At 45.1% G+C, this 22,620-nt stretch overlaps 2 protein-coding genes across 2 annotated transcripts; both read left to right on the top strand.

The window, feature by feature from the left end:
• Positions 1-6,372: 6,372 nt before the first annotated feature.
• Positions 6,373-8,118, top strand: LOC119315221 (KIN17-like protein). The gene has a single exon (XM_037589882.1). The coding sequence runs from the start codon at positions 6,568-6,570 to the stop codon at positions 7,822-7,824; it is 1,257 nt and encodes a 418-aa protein (XP_037445779.1). The 5' UTR covers positions 6,373-6,567; the 3' UTR covers positions 7,825-8,118.
• Positions 8,119-9,997: 1,879 nt separating this feature from the next.
• LOC119315222 (indole-3-acetic acid-induced protein ARG7-like) lies at positions 9,998-12,849 on the top strand. The gene is made up of 4 exons (XM_037589883.1): positions 9,998-10,538; positions 10,815-11,241; positions 11,522-11,588; positions 11,670-12,849. The coding sequence occupies exon 4, from the start codon at positions 12,013-12,015 to the stop codon at positions 12,397-12,399; it is 387 nt and encodes a 128-aa protein (XP_037445780.1). The 5' UTR covers positions 9,998-10,538; positions 10,815-11,241; positions 11,522-11,588; positions 11,670-12,012; the 3' UTR covers positions 12,400-12,849.
• The last annotated feature ends 9,771 nt before the right edge of the window (positions 12,850-22,620 follow it).

Below are 22,620 nucleotides of genomic sequence, written 5' to 3'. Positions count from 1 at the left end.
ACATGCAACAAAGAGTCACTCCAAAGTCACTAATAGCGGAGAACAAACGAAGAGATTATGGTAGGGTACGAAACCACCTCAAAGTTATCCTTTCTGATCAATCTATCATAGAGTTCGTACTAGAATAACACCTTAAGACACAAATCAACCAAAACCCTAATGTCACCTAGATACTCCAATGTCACCTCAAGTATCCGTGGGTATGATTATACGATATGCATCAGACAATCTCAGATTCATCTATTCAACCAACACATAGAACTTCAAAGAGTGCCCCAAAGTTTCTACCGGAGAGTCAAGACGAAAACGTGTGCCAACCCCTATGCATAAGTTCACGAGGTCGCGGAACTCGCAAGTTGATCACCAAAACATACATCAAGTGGATCACATGATATCCCATTGTCACCACAGATAAGCACGTGCAAGACATACGTCAAGTGTTCTCAAATCCTTAAAGACTCAATCCGATGAGATCACTTCAAAGGGAAAACTCAATCCATTACAAGAGAGTAGAGGGGGAGAAACATCATAAGATCCAACTATAATAGCAAAGCCCGCGATACATCAAGATCGTACCATCTCAAGAACACGAGAGAGAGAGAGATCAAACACATAGCTACTGGTACATACCCTCAGCCCCGAGGGTGAACTACTCCCTCCTTGTCATGGAGAGCGTCGGGATGATGAAGATGGCCACCGGAGAGGGGTTCCCCCCTCCGGCAGGGTGCCGAAACGGGTCTAGATTGGTTTTCGGTGGCTACAGAGGCTTTTGGCGGCGGAACTCCCGATCTATTCTGCTCCCCGATGTTTCTAGGGTATATGGATATATATAAGCGAAAGAAGTCGGTCATGGGAGCCACAAGAGGCCCACGAGGTAGGGGGCGCGCCCAGGGGGGTAGGGTGTGCCCCCACCCTCGTGGTGGCCTCGGGACTCTTCTGGCCTAGCTTCGGTACTCCGTGGGCTTCTTCTGGTCCAAAAATGATCTCCGTGAAGTTTCAGGTCAATTGGACTCCATTTGGTTTTCCTTTTCTGTGATACTCAAAAACAACGAAAACACAGAAACTGGCACTGGGCTCTAGGTTAATAGGTTAGTCCCAAAAATCATATAAAGTAGCATATAAATGCATATAAAACATCCAAGGTTGATAATATAATAGCATGGAACAATCAAAAACTATAGATACGTTGGAGACGTGTCATCAGCTGGCTGTAGAACTTGCTGAGTTATGATTTCCAAAATTAACGGGTTATAAAAACTGATGACTTCGGGTCATGACTGTTATAGACACCGGGTCATGATTGTTGCCAACGCCGAGTCACACAATTAATCTTCTTGATTTGCCCAAAACTGCGAATTTGAAGATGTTCCTCCTTTATATGCATATTACCTGTAGCCCCCAAGTCTTAAGAGGAGAATATAGTGATAGCTTAAGACTTGTTTCGATATAAATGTTGCCACCTTGAAAAAATCCAGGTTGTTCATTGCAGTCAGTAGTCCAAACTGAGTATTCCACATATGTAGCCCCCAAGTGTCGGGTTGTCATGCTTGCAGTAACCTGGGACTTTGTAATTGCCTGATGCTCATAAAAAAACTTAAACCAGTGTAGCTCCCAAGGGTCGGGTCATTAAACAATAATGAGTAGGGACTTTATAAATATGATCATGTAGACTTGAACATCAACGTGTAGCCCCCAAGGGCTGGCTTAGTAAAATAATATTGAGTTGGGACTTTATATATACTTCTTGGAAAAGAAAATCATATGATGTAACCCCCATCATGGGGCTTGAACCCATGTCCACAAGGTTAAGAGCTTTGTGTTTTACCAACTGAGCAACGGATCCTTCAATATAATGGATTAAGACTTGTGTACCTTGAATTGTTGACAGGAGCAATTGGTAACCCCCAAGGGCCGGCTTATTATGATGTGATGAGTCGGGTCTTCAATAAGGCCAATAAAAATGACTTTGCATTAGCCCCCAAGTGTCATGGTGCATGCTTGCAGCGACATGAGACTTGCATATTTGATGTAATCTCAACTTGAATAATGTAGCCCCCAAGTGCCGGGTCGTAAGCCTGCAGCGACTCGGGACTATTCCTTCCATTGTAGAATAAATCATATCCATTGATAAGATAATAGCCATTGCGCGAAAGCGACTTTGAAAACCTTAATCATAATACTGATTATTGATAACCATAATAAAAATCCAGCCATGTTGGCTATTAAAGATTTGAATAATATAACCCGGTTTGAAAACCGGTTCCTGTGATATTGAATCATACTGCCGGTTTAGGATACCTGTGCAGTAAGGGCGATAACCCAATCTTTAGAAGCCAAAACTTCCAAATATTTATGATTGTTATATGATGGCGACTTATCATCCAAAGTCAAGCCGGGTTAATCGAAACCACATACATGCTTCAGATATGAACAAAAAGTCTCAAGACAAACCCAAAAGACTATTTTCAAAAAACTTAAGTCAAACAAAGAGAAAAAAGCGAGGCTTATGATTCGAATACGATCAGTAAGCCAGACCAAAAGGGGTTAAGCTAGGATTCGAATACGATCGGGAAGCCCCCTAGTGGTTTTGGCGTTGTGCCGATCAAGAGGGTACCGACAACTATGTTCTCTTTGGTTCGAATACGACCTATGTTTGAACAGGAAGCCTCCAAATGACCTTGAGAGTTTTTTAACGACTCTGATTCGAATACTATCAAAGTCGGACCCAAAAGGGGTTAAGCTATGATTCGAATACGATCAAGAAGCCCCCTAGTGGGTTTGGCATTGTGCCGATCAAGAGGGTACCGACAACTATGCTCTTTTTGGTTCGAATACGACCTATGTTTGAATAAGAAGCCCCCTAGTGATCATGAGAGTTAACGACTAGATTCGAATACGATCATGAGCCGGACCAAAGGGTTAAGCTGGATTCGAACACGATCCGCCCCCAATGGTCGTTGAAGTAGGGTACCTATGTTTGAGTTGTCCTTTGCAACAGACTCTTTTTGGTCCCTTTAATTTTTCTGAGAACTCAAACTTGTGAGTAATGAATTCGTCTTAAACAAGGCATTGAGCCGGATATTGAAAGCTTCAGAGCTTTGTGGGAGACAGATTTCCCTTGAGACGGATTGTAAACCGGATATTTGAGAGCTTCAGTGAGACTGACTTCCCTTGAACCAGATTTTAAACCGGATATTTGAGAGCTTCAACGCTTTATGGGAGAGAGATGTCTCTTGAACCGGAATCCTTTCTGATGACCCGGAATTTCTTCATTGAGCCGAAATTTTGTAAATGTCATATACTTTTTAAGCCGGAAATTTTCTGACGGCCTTTAAATTTTCATCAATATAGCAGTAGCCTCTGGGACCGGGTTATTTTTCCCTTCATCGTCCTGGGGTTCTTAAATTTGTTGAAACTGGCAAGATTTGCTGAGTTATATCATTGTAGCCCCCGAGTCTTAAGACGACTCGAGGAGTTGTCTTGAGATTCTCCATGTTTGGCTGTGATATAAACTGGCATATAGCTGAACAACGAAACGCTGTCATATGTTGAAGCTGGAAGCAAGGTGGCGAGTTAATGATCTTCGCAACACTCATTGTATATCCTTAGTGTTGATAACACGATGTGAATCCACGAAAACTTGAGGTCGACCGCGGCGTGTTATAAATGACCCCATATGATTTGCGTCAGTAATCCGGCCAACGGTTCATCCCAGCTGGTTGTTGAATTTAAACAAACCACGGTGGTGGCGACTCATGCGCTTGTCCTTTGAGCCATCCGGTATAGGCGAAGGCTGTTAATATATTATGGCTTGCTTCAGAGTTGTTGGAGTAAATTGGCCCGTATGGCGGCGGCTTGTACACATCCATTGGGCCGCTTGTATGAGCGGGTGTGACCCTGATATGCTGATATCAATTTGTCCGCAAGGACGGCAACTTGGTTGTTTTCATTGAGCAGCATGGCACGGCGGTATAACACCACTTTAAAGTGAATAATTACCCTGCATATAAAAATATACAGACCAAAGTAAAGATAAACAATTTTTGACAAAAACAATATGTGTCAATAGCACAAATTTAAATGGATATCATCTGATTCGTCTGGATGATAGACGGACTGTCCGCATATCACCTTGGTAATGTTGCAGCCCATCCAGCGTAAACATAGTATTCCGACGATCAGCCATCTCTTCGTTTAGGAGTGTTTACTGTTCAGTACTGTTATCCTTATGCGAGAGATAATTTTTGTAACCTTGCTGCGGAACCTTTATACTCGCCAATTTACAGGATTGTTTTCCTCTTGGTAGATTTTTCTCTAAAAGCTGCCAGTCATTTTAAATTCTCTTTGCCCCTTCACTGCTTGTCTTTCCCACTCACACTCCATTCTGCTCATCAGTTGGCCAGGTTCCCAAAACCAAAGTATAGTAACCTCCACACGCAGCTTCTGTTGGCTTCATGGATTCACCGAGTGGGTATGGCTTGACCCGAATACTCAAATTTTGTTAGATTCGGAGCACTAAATTCTATAATCTGCAGCTGTCATCACCGGACAGATAAATTACGCAGCCAATAGTGGTTTCTGTACTTTCAGATTAAGCACTGGGTAACAACGGCCCAGGCACAAACACTCCAATGCATTGTACTTGGACAAAAACGGCTTGAGATCTCCTTCCAACATGTGAACAGACTGGCGATTCGACACTCATAGCTTCACAGTAACACTCAGATTTTTAAGATATCAAAAACGAATATTTTCAAATAAAGAAAAATAAAACTAAAAATAAATAATAAAACAGAAAAAGAAACAAAAAGAAGGAATAAAACGGAAAATAAAAACAAAAAAGAAAAACATAAATAGAGAAGAAAATGGAAAAAAATGAAAACAAAAAAGTAGACAATAAAAAGATTTAAAAAGAAAGTTGGACATGAACGCGTCGTAGCCCAGTTGCTGTGCCGCTATGACCTCGATGCCGAGATCCGAAGTTCAAATCCCTCCTTTCCATCATGTTTTCTTATCTTTTCTCCTTAAAGAAAAACTAATGGGTCGACCCGCTTAGAACTCGTAAGCGGGCGAGTCCGAGTTACGACTCGCAACGGGCGATAAATAGGGTCTGTGCCGTGGAGTAGGCAGACCAAGCGGCAAATTAATCGATTGGAAGTTACGCTCTGTCTGCCTCTTCGTCTCCAGGTCTCCTCATCTCAGCATCTGGCTAGGGTGCTCGCTGCTCGCCGTCGCTCTGCCGTCTGCTCCGAGACACCTGAACTCATGAAGGTAATTCTGCCTCCCTATTGTTGTGTGCGTGGTGTTCGGCAAATGAACGGATTAGTTATTAATTTCTATCTTTTATCAATTTGATGTGCTAAAAGAATGAAAAGATAGGAAAAGGGAAGTGGAATTCTTTTCCAAGGGGATCGGTTCAACTTTAAGCGCTGAAATTACTTCTGAATCTATTGCTGAAAATGCAAAACAATCTGGGGAGGAGCAACCTCTTGTAGATGACAATCCAAATCTAGTTAATATGCAAACTGATGACAGTTCAAATCTAGTCGAGGTAGTGCCTGTGGGGGATCTCTCGAGAAACTTTGCTTATGTCCCTCGTGGAGGACATCTTGTTGCTCCTTGCGGGAATCTTTCAGAATTCTTGTGGAGGATCTCCTCGGGTTCCTCATGGAGGGTTAGGTACTTGCCCCGAAGGGATGTACTCGCCTGCAATCATTCGTATTTTTTTTACAACGAAGCGCGTTTGTCTGTTCCTTTGTGAGCATCTCGTGAGGAGATCTTCGCCAAAGGACTTGGCGAGGTGTTGTGTACACTTTACAATAGCAACCCATACATATATACAGTTTCAGCCCTCGCTTGCGGGATGCTCTCGTGGGGAAAAGATACTTGCGCGCCTCTTGAGAGGAAAGTATATATGCTGAGATGAATGCACACGAGTGTGTTGGATGCTTGCAACAATGACACCTAGGGGTGTCGTCTCCTTCTTGGAGGCGCTGTCATGACCTATATCTGTGCCCTTTTGCATCATCCGGGTAGCTCTAGGTCCAGCTTGTTGGACTGGACGGCGACAACGCCACAATATCATTTTCTTTTTACAAAGGCACTGTGTAGTTTCTTGGCGGCGTTCTCGTTCTTGAATTTGGAGATGTTGATCGTCGTGTTGATTCAGGTTGTTTCTCATGGATCGTTGAACTCATTCTATACTTTTTCTATCAATGAAAATACTTTTTGAAAAAAATACATAAACTTTGCGTATTTGTGAAAAAAATTGTATACATGTCCGAGTTGTATACGTGTTAGCCACCGTGTCAGAGTGGGTACGTGCTGGTTTGCTAATAAGTCCTCGAGATCCCCACGTCTCCAAACCGACTCCACAGTCCAATCCCCAATCCCTAATCCACCGCTTGCCTGCCCTCGCGGATCTCTCCGGCCGCCAACCACCGCCGCCGCCCGCCGACCGACCCAAACCCGGCGCCCCCACTCGCCGCGCGCCGCTCCCAGCCCCTCGCAAACCCACTCCCCTCCCCTCCGCACGTTCCCGGCGGCGCCGGCGGCGCAGGCGGCGCGATGGGGAAGAGCGACTTCCTGACGCCCAAGGCGATCGCGAACCGGATCAAGGCCAAGGGGCTGCAGAAGCTGCGGTGGTACTGCCAGATGTGCCAGAAGCAGTGCCGCGACGAGAACGGCTTCAAGTGCCACTGCATGTCGGAGTCGCACCAGCGGCAGATGGCCATCTTCGGCCAGGCCCCCGACCGCGTCGTCGAGGGCTTCTCCGACGAGTTCCTCGAGGAGTTCCTCACCCTGCTCCGCCGCGCCCACCGCAGCTCCCGCGTCGCCGCCACCGTCATCTACAACGAGTTCATCGCCGACCGCCACCACGTGCACATGAACTCCACCCGCTGGGCCACGCTCACCGAGTTCGTCAAGTTCCTCGGCCGCGAGGGCCACGCCAAAGTCGAGGACACGCCCAAGGGCTGGTTCATCACCTACATCGACCGCGACTCGGAGCAGGCCATCAAGGCCAGGCTCAAGCGCAAGAGGGTCAAGTCCGACCTCGCCGAGGACGAGCGCCAGGAGCTCATGATTGCCCGTCAGATCGAGCGTGCACAGAAAGCCCAGGCTAATGGCGAAGAAGACGATGATGCTAATGCTGATGATGACCTCGGCAGCGAGGATGATGAGTATTCGGGATCAGACGAGGATGATCAGGAAGAACATCAGGAGGAGGGGAAAGAGGCCAATAAGCCAACTGGGAAGATTGCCATTGCGCTCCAGCGGGCTGTGCCGCCGCCTAAGATTAATCCTTTTGATGATAAGCCAAAGATGAAATTTGGCTTCGAGGAGGAAGAGGAGGAGGTGCCCAACAAGAAGGCGAAAGTTGCAGGGAAGGCAACGGACACCAGGAGGTCGGCAATTGATGATCTGATGAAGGAGGAGGAGAAGGCCAAGGAGCGGAGCAACCGGAAGGACTACTGGCTGTGCCCTGGTATCGTTGTCAAGGTGATGAGCAAGTCGCTGGCCGAGAAGGGGTACTACAAGCAGAAGGGATTGGTGAAGAGGGTGATTGATAAGTATGTCGGGGAGATTGAGATGCTGGAGAGCAAGCATGTTCTCAGGGTCGACCAGGATGAGCTTGAGACTGTCCTCCCGCAGATTGGTGGGCTGGTGCGGATTGTTAACGGGGCTTACCGGGGCTCGAATGCAAGGCTGCTCTCAGTGGACACAGAGAGATTCTCCGCCAAACTGCAGGTTGAAAAGGGCCTCTATGATGGGAAAGTTCTCAAGGCTATTGAGTATGAGGACATTTGCAAGGTTGCTCAGTGAGATAGGATGGAGTCTCATTTCAATTCCAGAAGCAATTCCAGCGGCATTTGCAAGGTTGCTTAGTGAAATGGAATTATGGACCCAATGTACTAGCTCTGTCTGTCTTCCTGGCAATGTATGTGCAACTATGCTTGTGCTAGAATGTTGTCTATCTAAGAAGTTTGAGGTGTCGATATTTCTAGTTCATTCTTGCTGCTGAAAGTGCACTGCAAAAAGATCATCTGATATTTGTTCGCCTTCTGCTTGGTGGCTAGAATAATATGACAATTTTGCAACACTTGCTCAACTTCTTCATATTTGTTTACAGTCAATCTTGTTACCAGTTTTTAGTTGTATAGTATTGGTAATATGAGACATTCTGGACTGGAAATATCATTGCGGCGCTTCTTGCTTCGGACAGTTAACAATTTCTGGACTGGAAATATCATTGTGGCGCTTCTTGCTTCCGACAGTTAACAATTGTGCATCCTCTGCTTTTACCGTATGACTTCTACCTTAAGAAAGCTGACAAAAAGGCACTCCATGTAATTGATTAAGTTTGCTGCATAGTTTTTGTGCTCTGGCTTTGTCATCTTACTATAAGTATTCCTTCAAAAAATAGTATACATGTGGAAATGCCAATCACACTGGAGAGCTCTATCATGATTGTTCAGGCAGCCCCACCTGAATTGTTTGTACCTTAAATCTCTTATACCAATTAAAGTAGTGATCTAAACACTCTTACATTTCTTTACGGAGGGAGTACCAATATACTGTTCTGTTTTCAATGGCAGTGAGACACTTTTACCTTGTCCATCTTCCCAGTCTAAAGAAACTCATCCAAGTTAACTTTGTTACCTTAATTCTGTCCACCTTAACAAATCTTCTTCAGCTTCCTTTATAACATATGGAATATAACAGGATATCCAAGAAGCTGCTTTTGACATAGATTGCTTCCATTCAATTGCTGTATGTGCTTTTTATCTGATAACTCAGTTCAAACTTGCCACATGACAAATCACTTCCTAAACAACAATGTCCTGGGGAGTCTCCTGTGAGATTATAATGAATGTTGTATCCTCAATTTATTATGGTATTCAATCCAAAATACTTCTCATGAGTCATGAGTCATGAATATGACCCTTCGATGGTTACATTGTATCACTATCCATAAGACACTTCAATTCCTCCGAGTTTAGTGTTGCAATCCATAGCTCATACTATATCATTTATCTTGTTTTCAATGGCAGTGAGACACTTTTGCCCTGTTGATCTTCCCGGCCTAAAGAAACTCATCCTAGTTAGTTCTACTCTTTAGCTTCATTTATCGCATTATTTTTTTTCTGCGTCAGCAAATAAGCATATGTGGATATTAAAGGAGATCCAAGTGGCTGCTATTGAGTATTGACATTGAAATTCTCTATGTGCTTTTATCTGATAACACAGTTGAAACTGGACACATGGCAAATCCAACACTGCCCTGAGTTGTCTCATGTGACTGCAATGAATTGTTTGCAGTCTCCTGAATGTTATGGTATTCAATCCAAGATACTTCCTCATGAATACAGTCCTTGGATGATTATGCTGTATCACTATCTGTGAGATACTCCAGTTCCTCTGTGTCTCATACTTCATCATTTAATTGTTAAGGTGTCAGTATAGCACTGTAGCCATGTCTTGACACATGCAAATTTTATGTTATTGGAAGGACTATAGAGTACAGACACAGCTGTCTAACCGGAACCATTATATCTTAAGCCACACAAAAATAAAAATATATATCTGCATGGATGAAGCTAAATCGGAATTTTCCTCTTTACAAAGTTCTGATGGACAGTGTATTGTCCCTATCATGGTAATCATTGTGCGTATGCTTGTTTCGGACCATAAAGTTTCCTGATTGGTTGGTTGAATAGATTTGGTAGGTCTGACTGCAGAAAGTGACCATGTATTTTAAAATTTCATTTACATATTTCGGTCCCGTCAGACAAGGTAGATAATGCAAGTCCCTTTTTATCCTCTTACTACAGTAACTATGGATTTAGCTTCAGTAAAAGCTAAATCCATAGTTACTGTAGTGAGAATATATTATGCAAGTGATTGTTATCATCTACTGTTGACATTTTATCCTATGTGTTTTCTGCTGTGACTCGGTTTCTTCCAGAATAAAGCATCTGCCATACTATAACCACTTCTGTAGGTAGAAGAATATAAATTACCAATATTCATCTTTCAGGCTATCAGTGATTATCTCCTGAGAATATGGAAGTGATCTCCATGCATGTGCCAGTGCTACCGTCCACGCCAACTTGCTTATCAAGGAAGTCTGTGCCGGATCTGGGTGATTTGTGTCAGCTATGTGGCCAATGGCATGTGCAGCCTGATCTCTGGTACCTTGATCTGCTCAGATGCCATGTTTTCAGTTGCCATGTGCATGACATGTTACCTTAAGAAAGAAGGGGAGCAACAGTTACTTCAGTTATGCATCTGGTGCAACAATTTCCGCGTGGCAGGGGCAGAACTTCTTTGCTTACTTTAAGATGTGACCTTGGTTCTGACAGCAATTTCCATCTCGTTTGAGATGTGTGGACAGAACGAAAGAATTGCTCAAGTTCAGATGCAGGTATTGCGGTTGATGTCCTGTGCTGCCCCTGATGACTGGAAAGGAGTTCCAACTTTGTGGTATACAGGCCAGAATAGAGAGCCATCTGATTCATATATCTCTCTAGTTAAAGGTACGTGCTGTATGTTATCTTATAAGAGTGATCTGCCTTAGTTCTTGGTTGCTTAAATGGACATCTTCTGATTGTACTGTAGTACTTCGCTGTACCGATATGCGTAATTTGGCTAACTTGTTGTCTTGCAGAGAATCCCTGTTATTAGTTTACTTCTACAAACATGATGTCATCGCTCATGTCCTCCTGGGAGCAGAAATCTCTCGAATTAGCAACAGCGTAGATTGTTCTGTTTTTGTTGCCCAAAACTCAAACTCAGAAGCCTCTCCTTTTCAGGTGAACATGGATGCAGCGGAACTTTGCCTTCAGGAGTGAACTAAACGTGGGAATTACAGAATATCGTGAAGTTTGAGCACGACATCGACAAAATAACCCCCAAATCCGTGAATGATTACCAGAAGGAAAACAGAGGAGTAAACAAATCCAAATCCGTTAATATACTATATTCCGCAAGCACCTTTTTGTTTCAGAGTCAAACACTAAAACCTGCAAGAGTAGATGGGCAGTTCGCGCTGCCACCTAAAGCTAGGACTAGAGCAGTCCTTTTCCGATACATGAACTGTTATTTGGCCTTGCAGCAATGATGAGGTTGAAGCAAATCATGGTGGTGGTTGCTCAGATAAGCGGAGCAGAGCGGGCGCTGATTGCTCATCATTAGCAGGGGATGAGAGAATCTTCCATCAGTTGGATCGCACTTTGAGAGGTCAGGTTTCTGACATGATATTGAAAGAACAACCTCTTCACAAATATAGAATAAAATCCAGTGGCCGTGTCCAAAACGTCAGGAATCTTTCATCGGTTTCGCACTGAACATTCCTTGCCTTTACCTCGACCAAATTCAGTTGATCAGATGACATAACATAAGGATACCCTAGTTCCTAGTAGTTGCTGTACTTGTTTTACTTTCTTCAGCAACCTAGTAGCCAAATAATCACATGATGGTATGTTTATCTTTGTAACCTTTTTCTTTCTCCCCTTTTTAGGGCAGCATGGTGCTGAGCTTACCTTCTCCCATGCAAACACATGTCGAGCCAGTGAAGTGGAAGAAAAGTAAGTGCTTCTGGTTTCACTGCAGAAGGGAGTAGAGTCCTTCAGAGTTTGCACTACATTTGCTAACTATGGTAGTTACAGGTAATCAATCTGATGAAGATAGCAAAGAACTCCAGAAACTAGTGGTGCCGGCCCGTTGTTTCGCTTTGCATTAGTTTAGTATCATCCTAAGAGCAGAGCATATAAAACAGAGCTCCGGGGCTTAAACAAAGCCTCGTATCAAGCCATTGATTAGAACATCAGAGCTAACCCGTTGAACACGCTAACCCGCGACTCAACACTCGTCCAATCCAAGCCCCTATATATTGTCAGTCCCTTTACAACTCTTTGCACCAGGCCAAGGAGGCAGCAGCAGCAGCAGCAGCCTGAGACAAGAGACCCACCCACACCAACACCCACACCCACACGCACACACACACTGGCAATGGGGGAGCAAGGCAGGGCGAGCAACAAGATCAGGGACATCGTGAGGCTGCAGCAGCTCCTCAGGAAGTGGAAGCGGCTTGCGCTCACGCCCAAGGCCGGCAGCAGGCACGGTGGTGGCGGTGGTGCTGCCGGCGTCCCGCGGGGCTTCTTCGCGGTGTGCGTCGGGGAGGAGATGAGGAGGTTCGTGATCCCCACGGAGTACCTCGGGCACTGGGCGTTCGAGGAGCTGCTCAGGGAGGCCGAGGAGGAGTTCGGGTTCCGGCACGAGGGCGCCCTGAGGATCCCCTGCGACGTGGAGGTGTTCGAGGGCATCCTGAGGCTTGTGGGCGGGAAGAAGGAGGCCCTGTCCTACAGCTCTTCGGAGCATGGGATCTTGTGCACATGATGGTGGTGGCCACTTGTTTTCCGTTGTCCATTTGTTCCCATTCTTGGTTCTTGGTTCTTCTGAGGGGAAGAGGAGAAAGAGTTCGGCGGCTATGAGCTTTACTTGTCCATTATTTGTTCCATTCTTGGTTCTCGATTCTTCGAAGGAGAAGAGGAGGAAGAGTTCATCGTCTACGAGCTTCGATGAGCTTCGGCGGTTTGTATAAGAGGGCGTAATGAAGGAGCCGCATTCTTTTTGAGTAAAAATTGAAGGATTCGAAATGAGTATCTTATCTTAGGTAAAAACTCCTTCATAAATAATAATTCACTTATTCTTTGTTCTCCAGTTCCGTATGTAAGGAATAGTTTGACCTCTGTAATCTGTCCACGCTCCGGTTGCTTTCTTGCTCAACACTTGCAATAATGAGATGTCTTTTGTTGTTGTTGCGAATATGCAATAATGAGATGTCAACTCCACGTGTCTCAGTTGATGTTCAAACTTGTGTTCGCATGTGCCATGTAGCCAGTATCCAATAGTTCTGTCCTGATTTACTTGTGAAGCAGCTAGTATTCAACACTACTAAATCAGAAACAGTTCAAGTGAAGTCAATGGTTTAATCTATCACAGTCTGCACAGATGCCTTGTTAAACTGCTTGCTGGCTCCCTCGAGACATTTTGGATGCTCTAAACTAGCACCTCTCTTGTTGTCCAATTGGTTCTTCACACATGCGCTCTGTTGATGTACCACAGAAAGAATATTGCAGCATTGTCCACTGTCTTGCAACTTGTTTTTGAGACTTGAAATGTTGAGAGCTCCAGGAAAAGGAGGGAAGACGGGCGTACAGTTTACACATGGGAAGAGAATACATAGCACAGTACATGGTAAAATTATTCAGTATGTTAGCTGCTTGTTCTCTTGGCTCCTCTCATGGACCGCTGCCCTTCCATATTGAGTGAACTCTTGGGTGCGTCTTCAGTTCAGTCGCCACGTGCTCCTTGGGATAGCATGTGCTTTGCCGGTGGCAAGGACGGTGCACGCCCGTGGACAATGTGCTTTGCGGGAACCAAAGTTGAGCCCCAAAATGCATAATCTTGGCCAAGTTGGCACGGAGGGGAAGGGATGGCTTCACGACCCTCCTTGGTGTGGACTCTGCCCTCGGTGCTCCTGAGATGGCGTCTCTCTCAGCATCTGTCTGAAGTGTTTCCCCACGTCGTGGTTTGGAACCTTCTTCCATGATTTGATGAGGGCGTCATGTGATCCGTCTCCCTCGGCGGAAGATTGGAGGCCAGGCACTCCCCCGGCGTCTCCTTCCCACGTAAGTAGGCGAACTTGAAGCGGGCAAGTATTGTACAGACTTCCTTCCTCATTCTGTTCGCACTAGTTTGATTTCTTGCTCAGCACTTGTAATAATGAGATGTCGACTCCAAGTGTCTGAGTTGATCTTCAAACTTTGGTTCCTACCATGTAGACAGTACCCAATGTTTCCGTCTTGTTTTGCTTACCCAAATGATAACGCCCACACGTCTTGATCCATATTGATTTTGTTTTTCACGAATCCTAAAGGATCTGTTAGAATCTGAGTGCCACGTCGGCATATCACGTGTGTGGGCGTTGGATAGTTCGCTCACACGCCCCGCAACACGCGGTTTGCCAGCTGCGTTATGTGGGCGAACTAGTTTCTGCCCACACAGGCACCATCTATTTCACGCGCGTATGGGCGAACTGTTTTTCGCCCACATGACACTCGTACGTTGTTGGATGTCAACTGCAGTTGCGCGTACATGACAACTAGGTAAACACACACGGCAACTATAATTCGTTGCTAGACGGCAACTGCAGTTGCACATACGTGGCAACCAGATAAACACACATGACAACTATGATTAACCATACATGGCAACTATGGTTGCACCACACATGGCAACTAGGTAAACACACATGACAGCTATTGTTTGATCATATGTGGCAAGTAGTTAATCACACACGGCACCTATGGTTTGATTACACGCATCAACTACCATAAATTAGACATGGCAACTATAGTTAATCAAAACAGAAAAAGTTGCCATGCTTTTACAACTACATTTGTCATCCCGGATGGCAACTAAATCGTCATCCCGCAGGTACCTAACGTAACTGCGTCAGGACGTGCGGGCGGATTTGCTTTGTGCCACACGCGCGAGATGGGGATGAGTAGTACTTATTGAGCGTGTAGCACGAAGTAACCGCGCCCACATGTGTGAGCAATTCTAATGTTCGCCCATACACAACCCATGTGAGTTGTCTCCTGCTCACGCGACACATGATGTGTGGACGGATGGTCTAGTATGCCACACGTGTGGGTGTTATCAGAACCCTTTGCTTAGACAACCATTCAATGAATCTGCAACCGTCAAGGGAAGTGGATGCTTTAACTTGGTAAGTACAGATATCTTGTTAAGCTGCTTCCTGACACATGGACGCCCTTGAACTGTCGTATAAGATGAGCTTCTGCGAGCTGCATTCTTTTTGAGTAAAAATGAAGGATTCAAAACAAGTGTGTTAGGCACACAAAAATACCTGCATAAATAATAATTCACTTATTCTTTGTTCTCCAATTCCATATGACCTCTGCAATCTGTCTACACTTTGGTTGCTTTCTTGCTCAACACTTGCAATAATGAGATGTCAACTCCATGTGTCTCAGTTGATCTTCAGACTTGCAGTCAGTACCCAATAGTTCTGTCCTGATTTACTTAAGCAGCAAGTATTCAATACTAAATCAGAAACAGCTCGAGTGAATTCAATGCTTTAACCTGGCACAGTTGCCTTGTTAAACCGCTTGCTGACACATGGACTCTCCCTTGAGATATCTGGATGCGCTAAACTAGCACCTCTCTTGTTGTCCAATTGGTTCTCGGGAAATTTATAGCTCGGATGTCACTGGCAGTTTTCGAAGGAAGACGCCGTACAGTTTTACACATATCAATAGCGCCAGTTCAAGGAAAATACTTGCATGGTAAAATCATTCGGTATGTTATCTGTTTGCCCTCTTGGGAATTTCTCTCGTTCGGTGACCCTACCGCGGCCGTCACCGTTCTTCCGTCCTCGGCAGTGCATTCTTCGGTAATACATCCTCGGTGGCGGAGCACGGTCCTTTGGAGCATGTGCTGTGCCGGTGGCAAGGACGGTGCACGCACGCACGCGGACAATGTGCCTTGCGGAAACCAAGTTGCGCCCCGAAATGCATAATCTTGGCCTGCCTGGCTGACCCGTTGGCACGGAGGGGATGGCTTCACGACTCTTCCTTGGTGTGGACTCTGCCCTCCGGTGCTCCTGAGATGGAGTCTCACGGTCTGTCTCAAGTGTCTCCCCTCCTCGTGGTTTGGAAGAACCTTCTCCATGATTGGCTGAGGGTTAGCCTCTCCTTCGCACGCAACCAGGCGGTCTCGAAGCAAGGAGGTATTGTACATGCTGCCTGCCTCGGCCTTTTTTTTTCACGAACACGCATTGATGCGTATCATTCTATTGATAGAGAGAAGAGAGAACGAGGGTTTGCCGATCTTGACCGCGTACTCAAGATGGCGCGGGCAAGGTAGGCAGTGAGTGAGCAGGGGGGAGGATGCTCAGTACAGAGGTTCAAGTTACAGGTAAAATCTAAAATGTTTGTACGCACTGCCTGCCTCAGCCTGACACCAGAAAACTGAGATGACGTCCCAACTATATCTGCCTGCAGTCTCTCTTCTCGTCGTGGTATGGAACCTTCTCAATGGCTGGCTGAGGGCGACATGTGATCCATCTCCCTCGGCGTTTGCCTCGACTGAGGGATGGTAGTGGTGGGAAAGCACTCCCATCCCTGGCATCTCCTCAGGCCGGCGGGGAGGCGGTCTCCGGGCGAGCAGGTATTCTACTTCATTTGGAAGAAGCAAAGCAGTACTGTAGTATGGAATTTTTAAAGGTACTAGATCATTGATGGCGCGCGTTGCTGCACCCGTCCATCTTGAATTTATGATAAATAGACACAAATGAGTTATTTCATGAAAGTTTTTCATTTTTTTTTGAAACAAGACACCCAATACAGTAGTAAATAATATTGTATTATATCCGTTCGGAGCAGGGAGTACTAAGTTGGAACGAAGCAACAAATATTTCACTCAGTGAAACAGTGGCAGCAATAACCTTAAACATTGACCCGCAGCTGGCACACTTGCATTTTTGTATCCAATCATAGGGACAAAAAAAAAATACAAATGCAATAGTTACTACGAGGATGCAAGTAAAATCTTCATATTATGTTGACGCTGCATACATGGTGCATCCCTCTGAAAAACAGGTCCTCTGCTGCACACTCCCTTGAAATGATTAGAACATGTTTTTATCACAAACACAGTAAAAAACAAAATTCTTTACTATTGAGATCTCAAGCTTTCTTTGGCCGTTCCTGCAAGTCTTACAAGCTCTCCCCAAACTACACACGAGCAGGAAAGAGGTCAAACATGCTTCTGGAAACAAGATGCATTTATACTCAACAATCGTACCAAGTAACAACAAAATAAGAATGTCGGAAGTTGATATTATCTCGACCTTCTTGAACTGCACAATCTATACCTATGGGCACAAGTACCAGCAGATTCCAAGGAATTCCTTCGTTAGCTCGATAACAATCGAGGTAAAAATCCAGGCAACAACCCAAAAGAAACATGAATACACCACGACATTTGACACAGATGGGAAACAAGATGAACCATCATCATATACCTACAACTAAGCTATGAACAGACAAGGGTACTGTACTACATTCACCTGATTAGCTGGACAAATTCGACATTCATTTTGCAGCACTATATCTTGCAGGATGTTGGCCCCTCCTGACCAATTAACCCATGTGATGGTCATATTAAAACTGTATGAGATCGTGGTGCGTATCCCGTCCCCCGCGTCGCCCTCCCTGGCGGCGACGGGGGAACCTAGACCCGGCGGCCTACAACCTTCCCACCTCCCTCCCCACCTCGCCGCCACTGGAGGAACGGCCGGCGAAGCCGGCGCCGGCTCCCGGGATGGTGGCGGCGGGGCGACTTGGCGGGATCCAGCACTCCCCCCAATCTGACCGATCCCTTTCGGTGGTGAGGGTCCGGATCTGAGGCGGCGGCCTCGCTGGTGCGGACGGCGCTTCTCCGGCGGCGGGGATTGCTCGTCGTTGAGGTAGGCCGGTTCCCCTCGGCTGCGCGGGCAGCGAGATCCCGGTGGGCGCAGGTCATGGCGCGGGGAGGCCCCGGGCTCCCCTCGTCAGATCGGATGCGATCCTGGTCCGCTCGTGATGCATGAGCTTCGGCCGTCCTGGATCTCCGGCGTACACGCGCCTGTTGATGATGTGGCTGGTTCGGAGATGGCGGCAGGGTGCTTGGCCGGGGGAAACCCTTGGCCGCCGGTGGCGGTCACGGCGTCGATGGCGTCCCGGACGCCATTCCCTCCTTGGTGGCGGCGCCGAGGCTAAACCTCCCCTGCCTCTCCCCTTCCCCTGCGCCCGGGTGAAAACCCTAGCCCCGGTGGCTAAGCGGCGGCGGCGCCACAGTGTCGTCACCTTCTTGAAGGCGCCGACTTGGGCATGGGGATGCTGGGTGTGCATGGCGTGCTTGTCTGGTTCCTGGTGGCGGCCCGCCTGATCTACTGCGTCGCAACTCCGGGCAGTGTCTCGGGGCTGCGGTGCTTCTCTTCCGGCCGTGTCTCCGATGGGGACCTCGCCCTTCCTCACCTTGTACATGCCGTGGTGGAGCGGTACTTCATCTCACTCATTGATGGCGGCAAAGATCGGCGGCATGGCGCTGCGGAGGCTCGCCGCCCGATGCGCGGAGATGGACTCGCGCAGGAGGAGGTTGCTTGTCTGGCGTCATGGTGACGTCGATGATAGAGTAGCCAGACAAGGTAGAAGCCTCAATATGATCTGAAGACGGACATGTAGAAGATGGCGGTGACGACACACGAGTGCGTCTGACCGGATTGTGCCCCAGACCCGGTATGTGGCTCGGCTGGGGCTTCTGAATATGTTTCGGTTTCCGGCTTTTGATGTTAGGCTTAGGTGAGTGGTTTGGGTAGTGGCCCAGCTAGCACCCCTTCATCATTTTGGATAGGAGTAGCGGCATGTGTTGCCAAGATGATGGATTCAGACTCATTGTTGTACTTTGTAAGGTCCTGAGAATAATCAATAAAGTGGCCGTATGCATCTCCCAGATGCAGAGGCTGGGGGTCATCCTCCTTTTCTAAAAAAAAAATTAAAACCGTCTACAAGGGAAATCAAGGTGGCAAATGCGAACACTGAAATCTGCAGCAACATTGCCATAGGCCAATATGTTTACGCTATTTGTCCAAGTAATAAATTATATGAGTCTAGATAAACAAATTTATATTGTACTTTCAGGAACCATAGTTACATGGCAAATTTCATGTAGGAAGAGCCAAAGATCATAAAGTACTTTGTTCTTGTTCTAGAGGAAAGGAAAGCAATGATAGAATGCTATGAAACAGAGACTTTCTATAGTTCCACAAAAGAAAAGACTTGCTACAGTCAACTGGATAAGTATGTAGTAACCAAAGGTTGGCCAATATTAAAATGCAAGTTAAGTATTTGTGCACAAAGAGGGAAATCACACACACTATCAATTCTATTATTGATGGTAACGAATATTGAGCAGTATATATAGCACAAAGAGGGAGTATGTTTTGATTTTTCTAAAACCAAAGAGCAATATATAATCGATCAATGATTTACTTGGGGACTACAGAAATTTCCAACTTCTTTGCGCTGTAAATGGGAGAAAGAAAAAAGACGTTAATACATACATCTAAAAACAATGGTGGTATGAAAGATCAAAAACTGCGGTTTATATAAATGCTGCAAACTTCAGTAAATATTCATTTGGCTCAATTGTTGTAAATATTCATTCTCGTGACGCTGCCATGTGGCTTTATTTATAAAGTCGGGCTCTGGCCTTTTCTCTAAAAAAAAAGCGGCTCACCTTCAGTCAAACTATGAGCCTCGCCCTCGAGAACATCCACGATAGAGGGTTGGCATTCGTTGCAAATCGATAGCAGGAGTAGAGTACTACCTTCCTCCTGGTGTATTAGCCCTCTTGCATTTCAGGTCAAATTTTAACCTTTAATTTAACTATCAAAAAATAAGTTACATACCAAAAATAAAGTTATTACAGAGATAATATCATCGCAAGTCATAGAACTTGTGCTAGACGTTTAGTTTGGTGCTGGCATTTTAAGAATACGGATTTGTAGTCATCTTGTTTTTTAACACATTGCATACGCAAGCGCTTATACATATTGTAGTCATTTAACTTGACATCACGTATAAATACAGTCACAAAGTGCGTATGGCCTCACTGTCAGGCAGTGATAGAGGAGGGCGACATATTTGTGAAGAAAACCCCTTGTCTTTATTTATTTGCGGAAAAGGCCCTCCCGAGGGGCATTGTGGCTTGGGAAAATAGAAACTAAAAAAGGCAATGCGGTGATTCGTACCGATGCCTCAGGGGCAAAGTAAATCACACATGGCCTAAGAGCATCTCTAGCAGACCCCGCATAAGCGGTCAAACCCGCAAAAAAATTATGTTTTACAGTTTTGGGCGAAAAAAATGTCCAGAACAGAAACCGTAAAAGTAGTCCAACCCGTAAATTTTTTAAGAGCCACCGCAAATGCACACCCGAAACCCGTATCTTTGAAGGTTGGAAGGCCGAATATAGGGGGGCCCGTATACCGGTCAAGCCTCGTCAGAGCAAACACGCCGCCGCGGAGTTTGCCGGAATCCGCCCTGAACTTGCTGGAATTCATCACCGCACATCGGAAAAGGCCGCTAGACGCCGCAATCGATCACTGCCGGTTTGAATTGGACGAGCTCGACATTGTCGTGGCCTCCCATTACCTCAGCCTGGCCGCCGGAATCCTCCCAACGCGGCAGGCAAAGGGGCACGACTCGCCTGGCAATAGAGCAAGACGCGAACGACGAAGGCGACGGGGCGTGGCCGGCAAGGCTGGGCGCGGACAACGGAGGCGACGGGGCGTGGCCGGCGAGGCTGGGCGCGACCGGCGCGGTGATGGGGCGCGACCGGCAGGGACGGGGCGCGACCGATGGGCGATGGGGCGCGGCCGGCGGGACCGGCACGGTCAGCTGGAGGAAGGGGCGGCAACGGTCGGACTGAAGGAAGGAGCTCTTTATTTCAGTTTTACAGTATCTATTCGGCCGCGCTAGTTTTCGACCCGCATACGCGATCTTCGTGAAACTGCAAAGGTGTTTTGCGGGTCAAGTTTTTGTGGGGTCTGCTAGAGTTGCTCTTAACCACTCGGCCATGAACTAATAACTGCTGCAATATCATACAAAATATTTTTATAATGTGATGTTCGAGTGAACATCAGCCAAACCAAGGAATAAATGGAAACTGAAAAATTCACCAGCCGTCCATGATCGATAGTATAACCTCAGTAATAAAAATAACGTTTAAATATTCACGTGTTATAAGTATTGTACATACAAACGAAATAACTTACTTAAAAATTGTTCATGTATTATTTTCGAAATATTCATATTTTTAAAATGACTTTATAAATTATAATTTTTTATAATTTAAGTTATAAAATATTTTTAAAGTTACAATTCAGAAATGTTAATTTAATTATATGAACATTTCAATAATTATATGCACATTTGTATAATTTTTAAAGTTTAAATTGTTGAAATGAATATTAAATTGTGTCTAATATTTAAATCGTATAATTTTTTGACTATCAATAAGAATTATACATACGTGAATATTCATAAATATTTATTAAATGTGTGTACTCATCATTTAATATAACTGAAAGATAATCCGCGGGTGTATTAATTTCCTTGGGTTCATTAAAAATATTTATTTAATAAGTATTTTCAATTTCCGTATTAACTATTTTTTATATAGTACATAGGTTCATATTGAAAACTTTTATTTACTAATCATCGTTTGTATGTATTATATTTTATAACACACAAATGTTTGAAAATTATTTTATTACTTATGTTTTACAAATATTTAAAATTATCTTAAAATTTTTATTTATATGTTTTTAATACTTATGTTTTACTAAATATATTTTATATATTACACAGGTTCATATTGAAATGTTTTTATTTAATAATCATTGTTTGTATGTACAATATATTTTAACTCACAATAATTGAACATAACTTTCTTACTAGCAGAAATATATTAAAACTAAAGTGCATGCAAAATGGGCGGCAGTCTTTGCAGCCCATTTAAGCTTCACATGCGCTGCCGTCCAATATGTAGTTTCACATGTATAGATGTTTTATCGATTAATGACATTCTGAACCTAACTGGTAGTGGTTCACATGCGTCTCTTTTGGAATTCTTTTGGTGTTGCGTTTAAAGGAAGCAACACATGTATATCTTGGTCAAGCTTTGTGCTTTCATAATTTGAATTTTTAGCAAAGGGTCTCGAAGGACCTAGAGCGGCTTCTTTAAGGACCCCAATAGAATGAAAAATTACATCTTGGTGCAAGAACTTTACACAAAAGACTGTAATGTGACCCTTCCTTGTTGAGCCTTCATAAGCGGGCCGGTCATTATTTGTCGGGTTCAGCAGTGGCGAAATTGTATCGTTACCTTATTGGAGGCGTCATCTTCTTGCTGTTGTGTATCTTCAGGGGCCAGTCTTGGCAACCAGGATGAAAATCCTTGTCCATGCTGTCACCGGGCAGACATGGCCAATGGTGTTTGATTTCATATATATATCTTGCAATGGTTTTGTAGTGGTTGCCTTCATCTTGTACTCTGCTTAATAATTACTGTAATAAAATTGATATGTTCATTGCAATGATGCAGAAGCAGCCTCCCTTTTTTAAAAAAAAACACCATTGTTGGGGATAAGATCAAGGATCCCGTGATTGCCGTAACAGCACCGTCAACACTTGCCGAAGGTAGAAGTTGTGAAAGCCGAGCCAAAGCCAAGCTACCTCCCTCCATGGGTAGACACATGGAGGAATAACTGGAGCCGCTGCTCACCTAACATCGGGGCCCTGAGAGGTCACCCTTGACCCAGAATAGTCAAGGGCGGTGCAACCAAGACGAGCAACAACCACTGCAACCCGAAGTTGCCAATGAGTATAGTAGCTCCACCATTCTGTGGGCGGTAGTTGTCGTTTAGTGGTCTGAGTATCTTAATGTAATTCTCATTATGTTTGAGGTGCTATGTGTTTATCATA

Source organism: Triticum dicoccoides, chromosome 6A (assembly GCF_002162155.2).
Source record: "Triticum dicoccoides isolate Atlit2015 ecotype Zavitan chromosome 6A, WEW_v2.0, whole genome shotgun sequence".
NCBI classification, from domain to species: domain Eukaryota; kingdom Viridiplantae; phylum Streptophyta; class Magnoliopsida; order Poales; family Poaceae; genus Triticum; species Triticum dicoccoides.
Note: the sequence above shows the minus strand (reverse complement) of the source record. Positions and strands in the feature narration are given on the sequence as shown.

Bases quoted from the DNA above. Each gene is read 5' to 3' on its own strand.
- LOC119315221 (XM_037589882.1), top strand. From the start codon at position 6,568: ATGGGGAAGAGCGACTTCCTGACGCCCAAGGCGATCGCGAACCGGATC.
- LOC119315222 (XM_037589883.1), top strand. From the start codon at position 12,013: ATGGGGGAGCAAGGCAGGGCGAGCAACAAGATCAGGGACATCGTGAGG.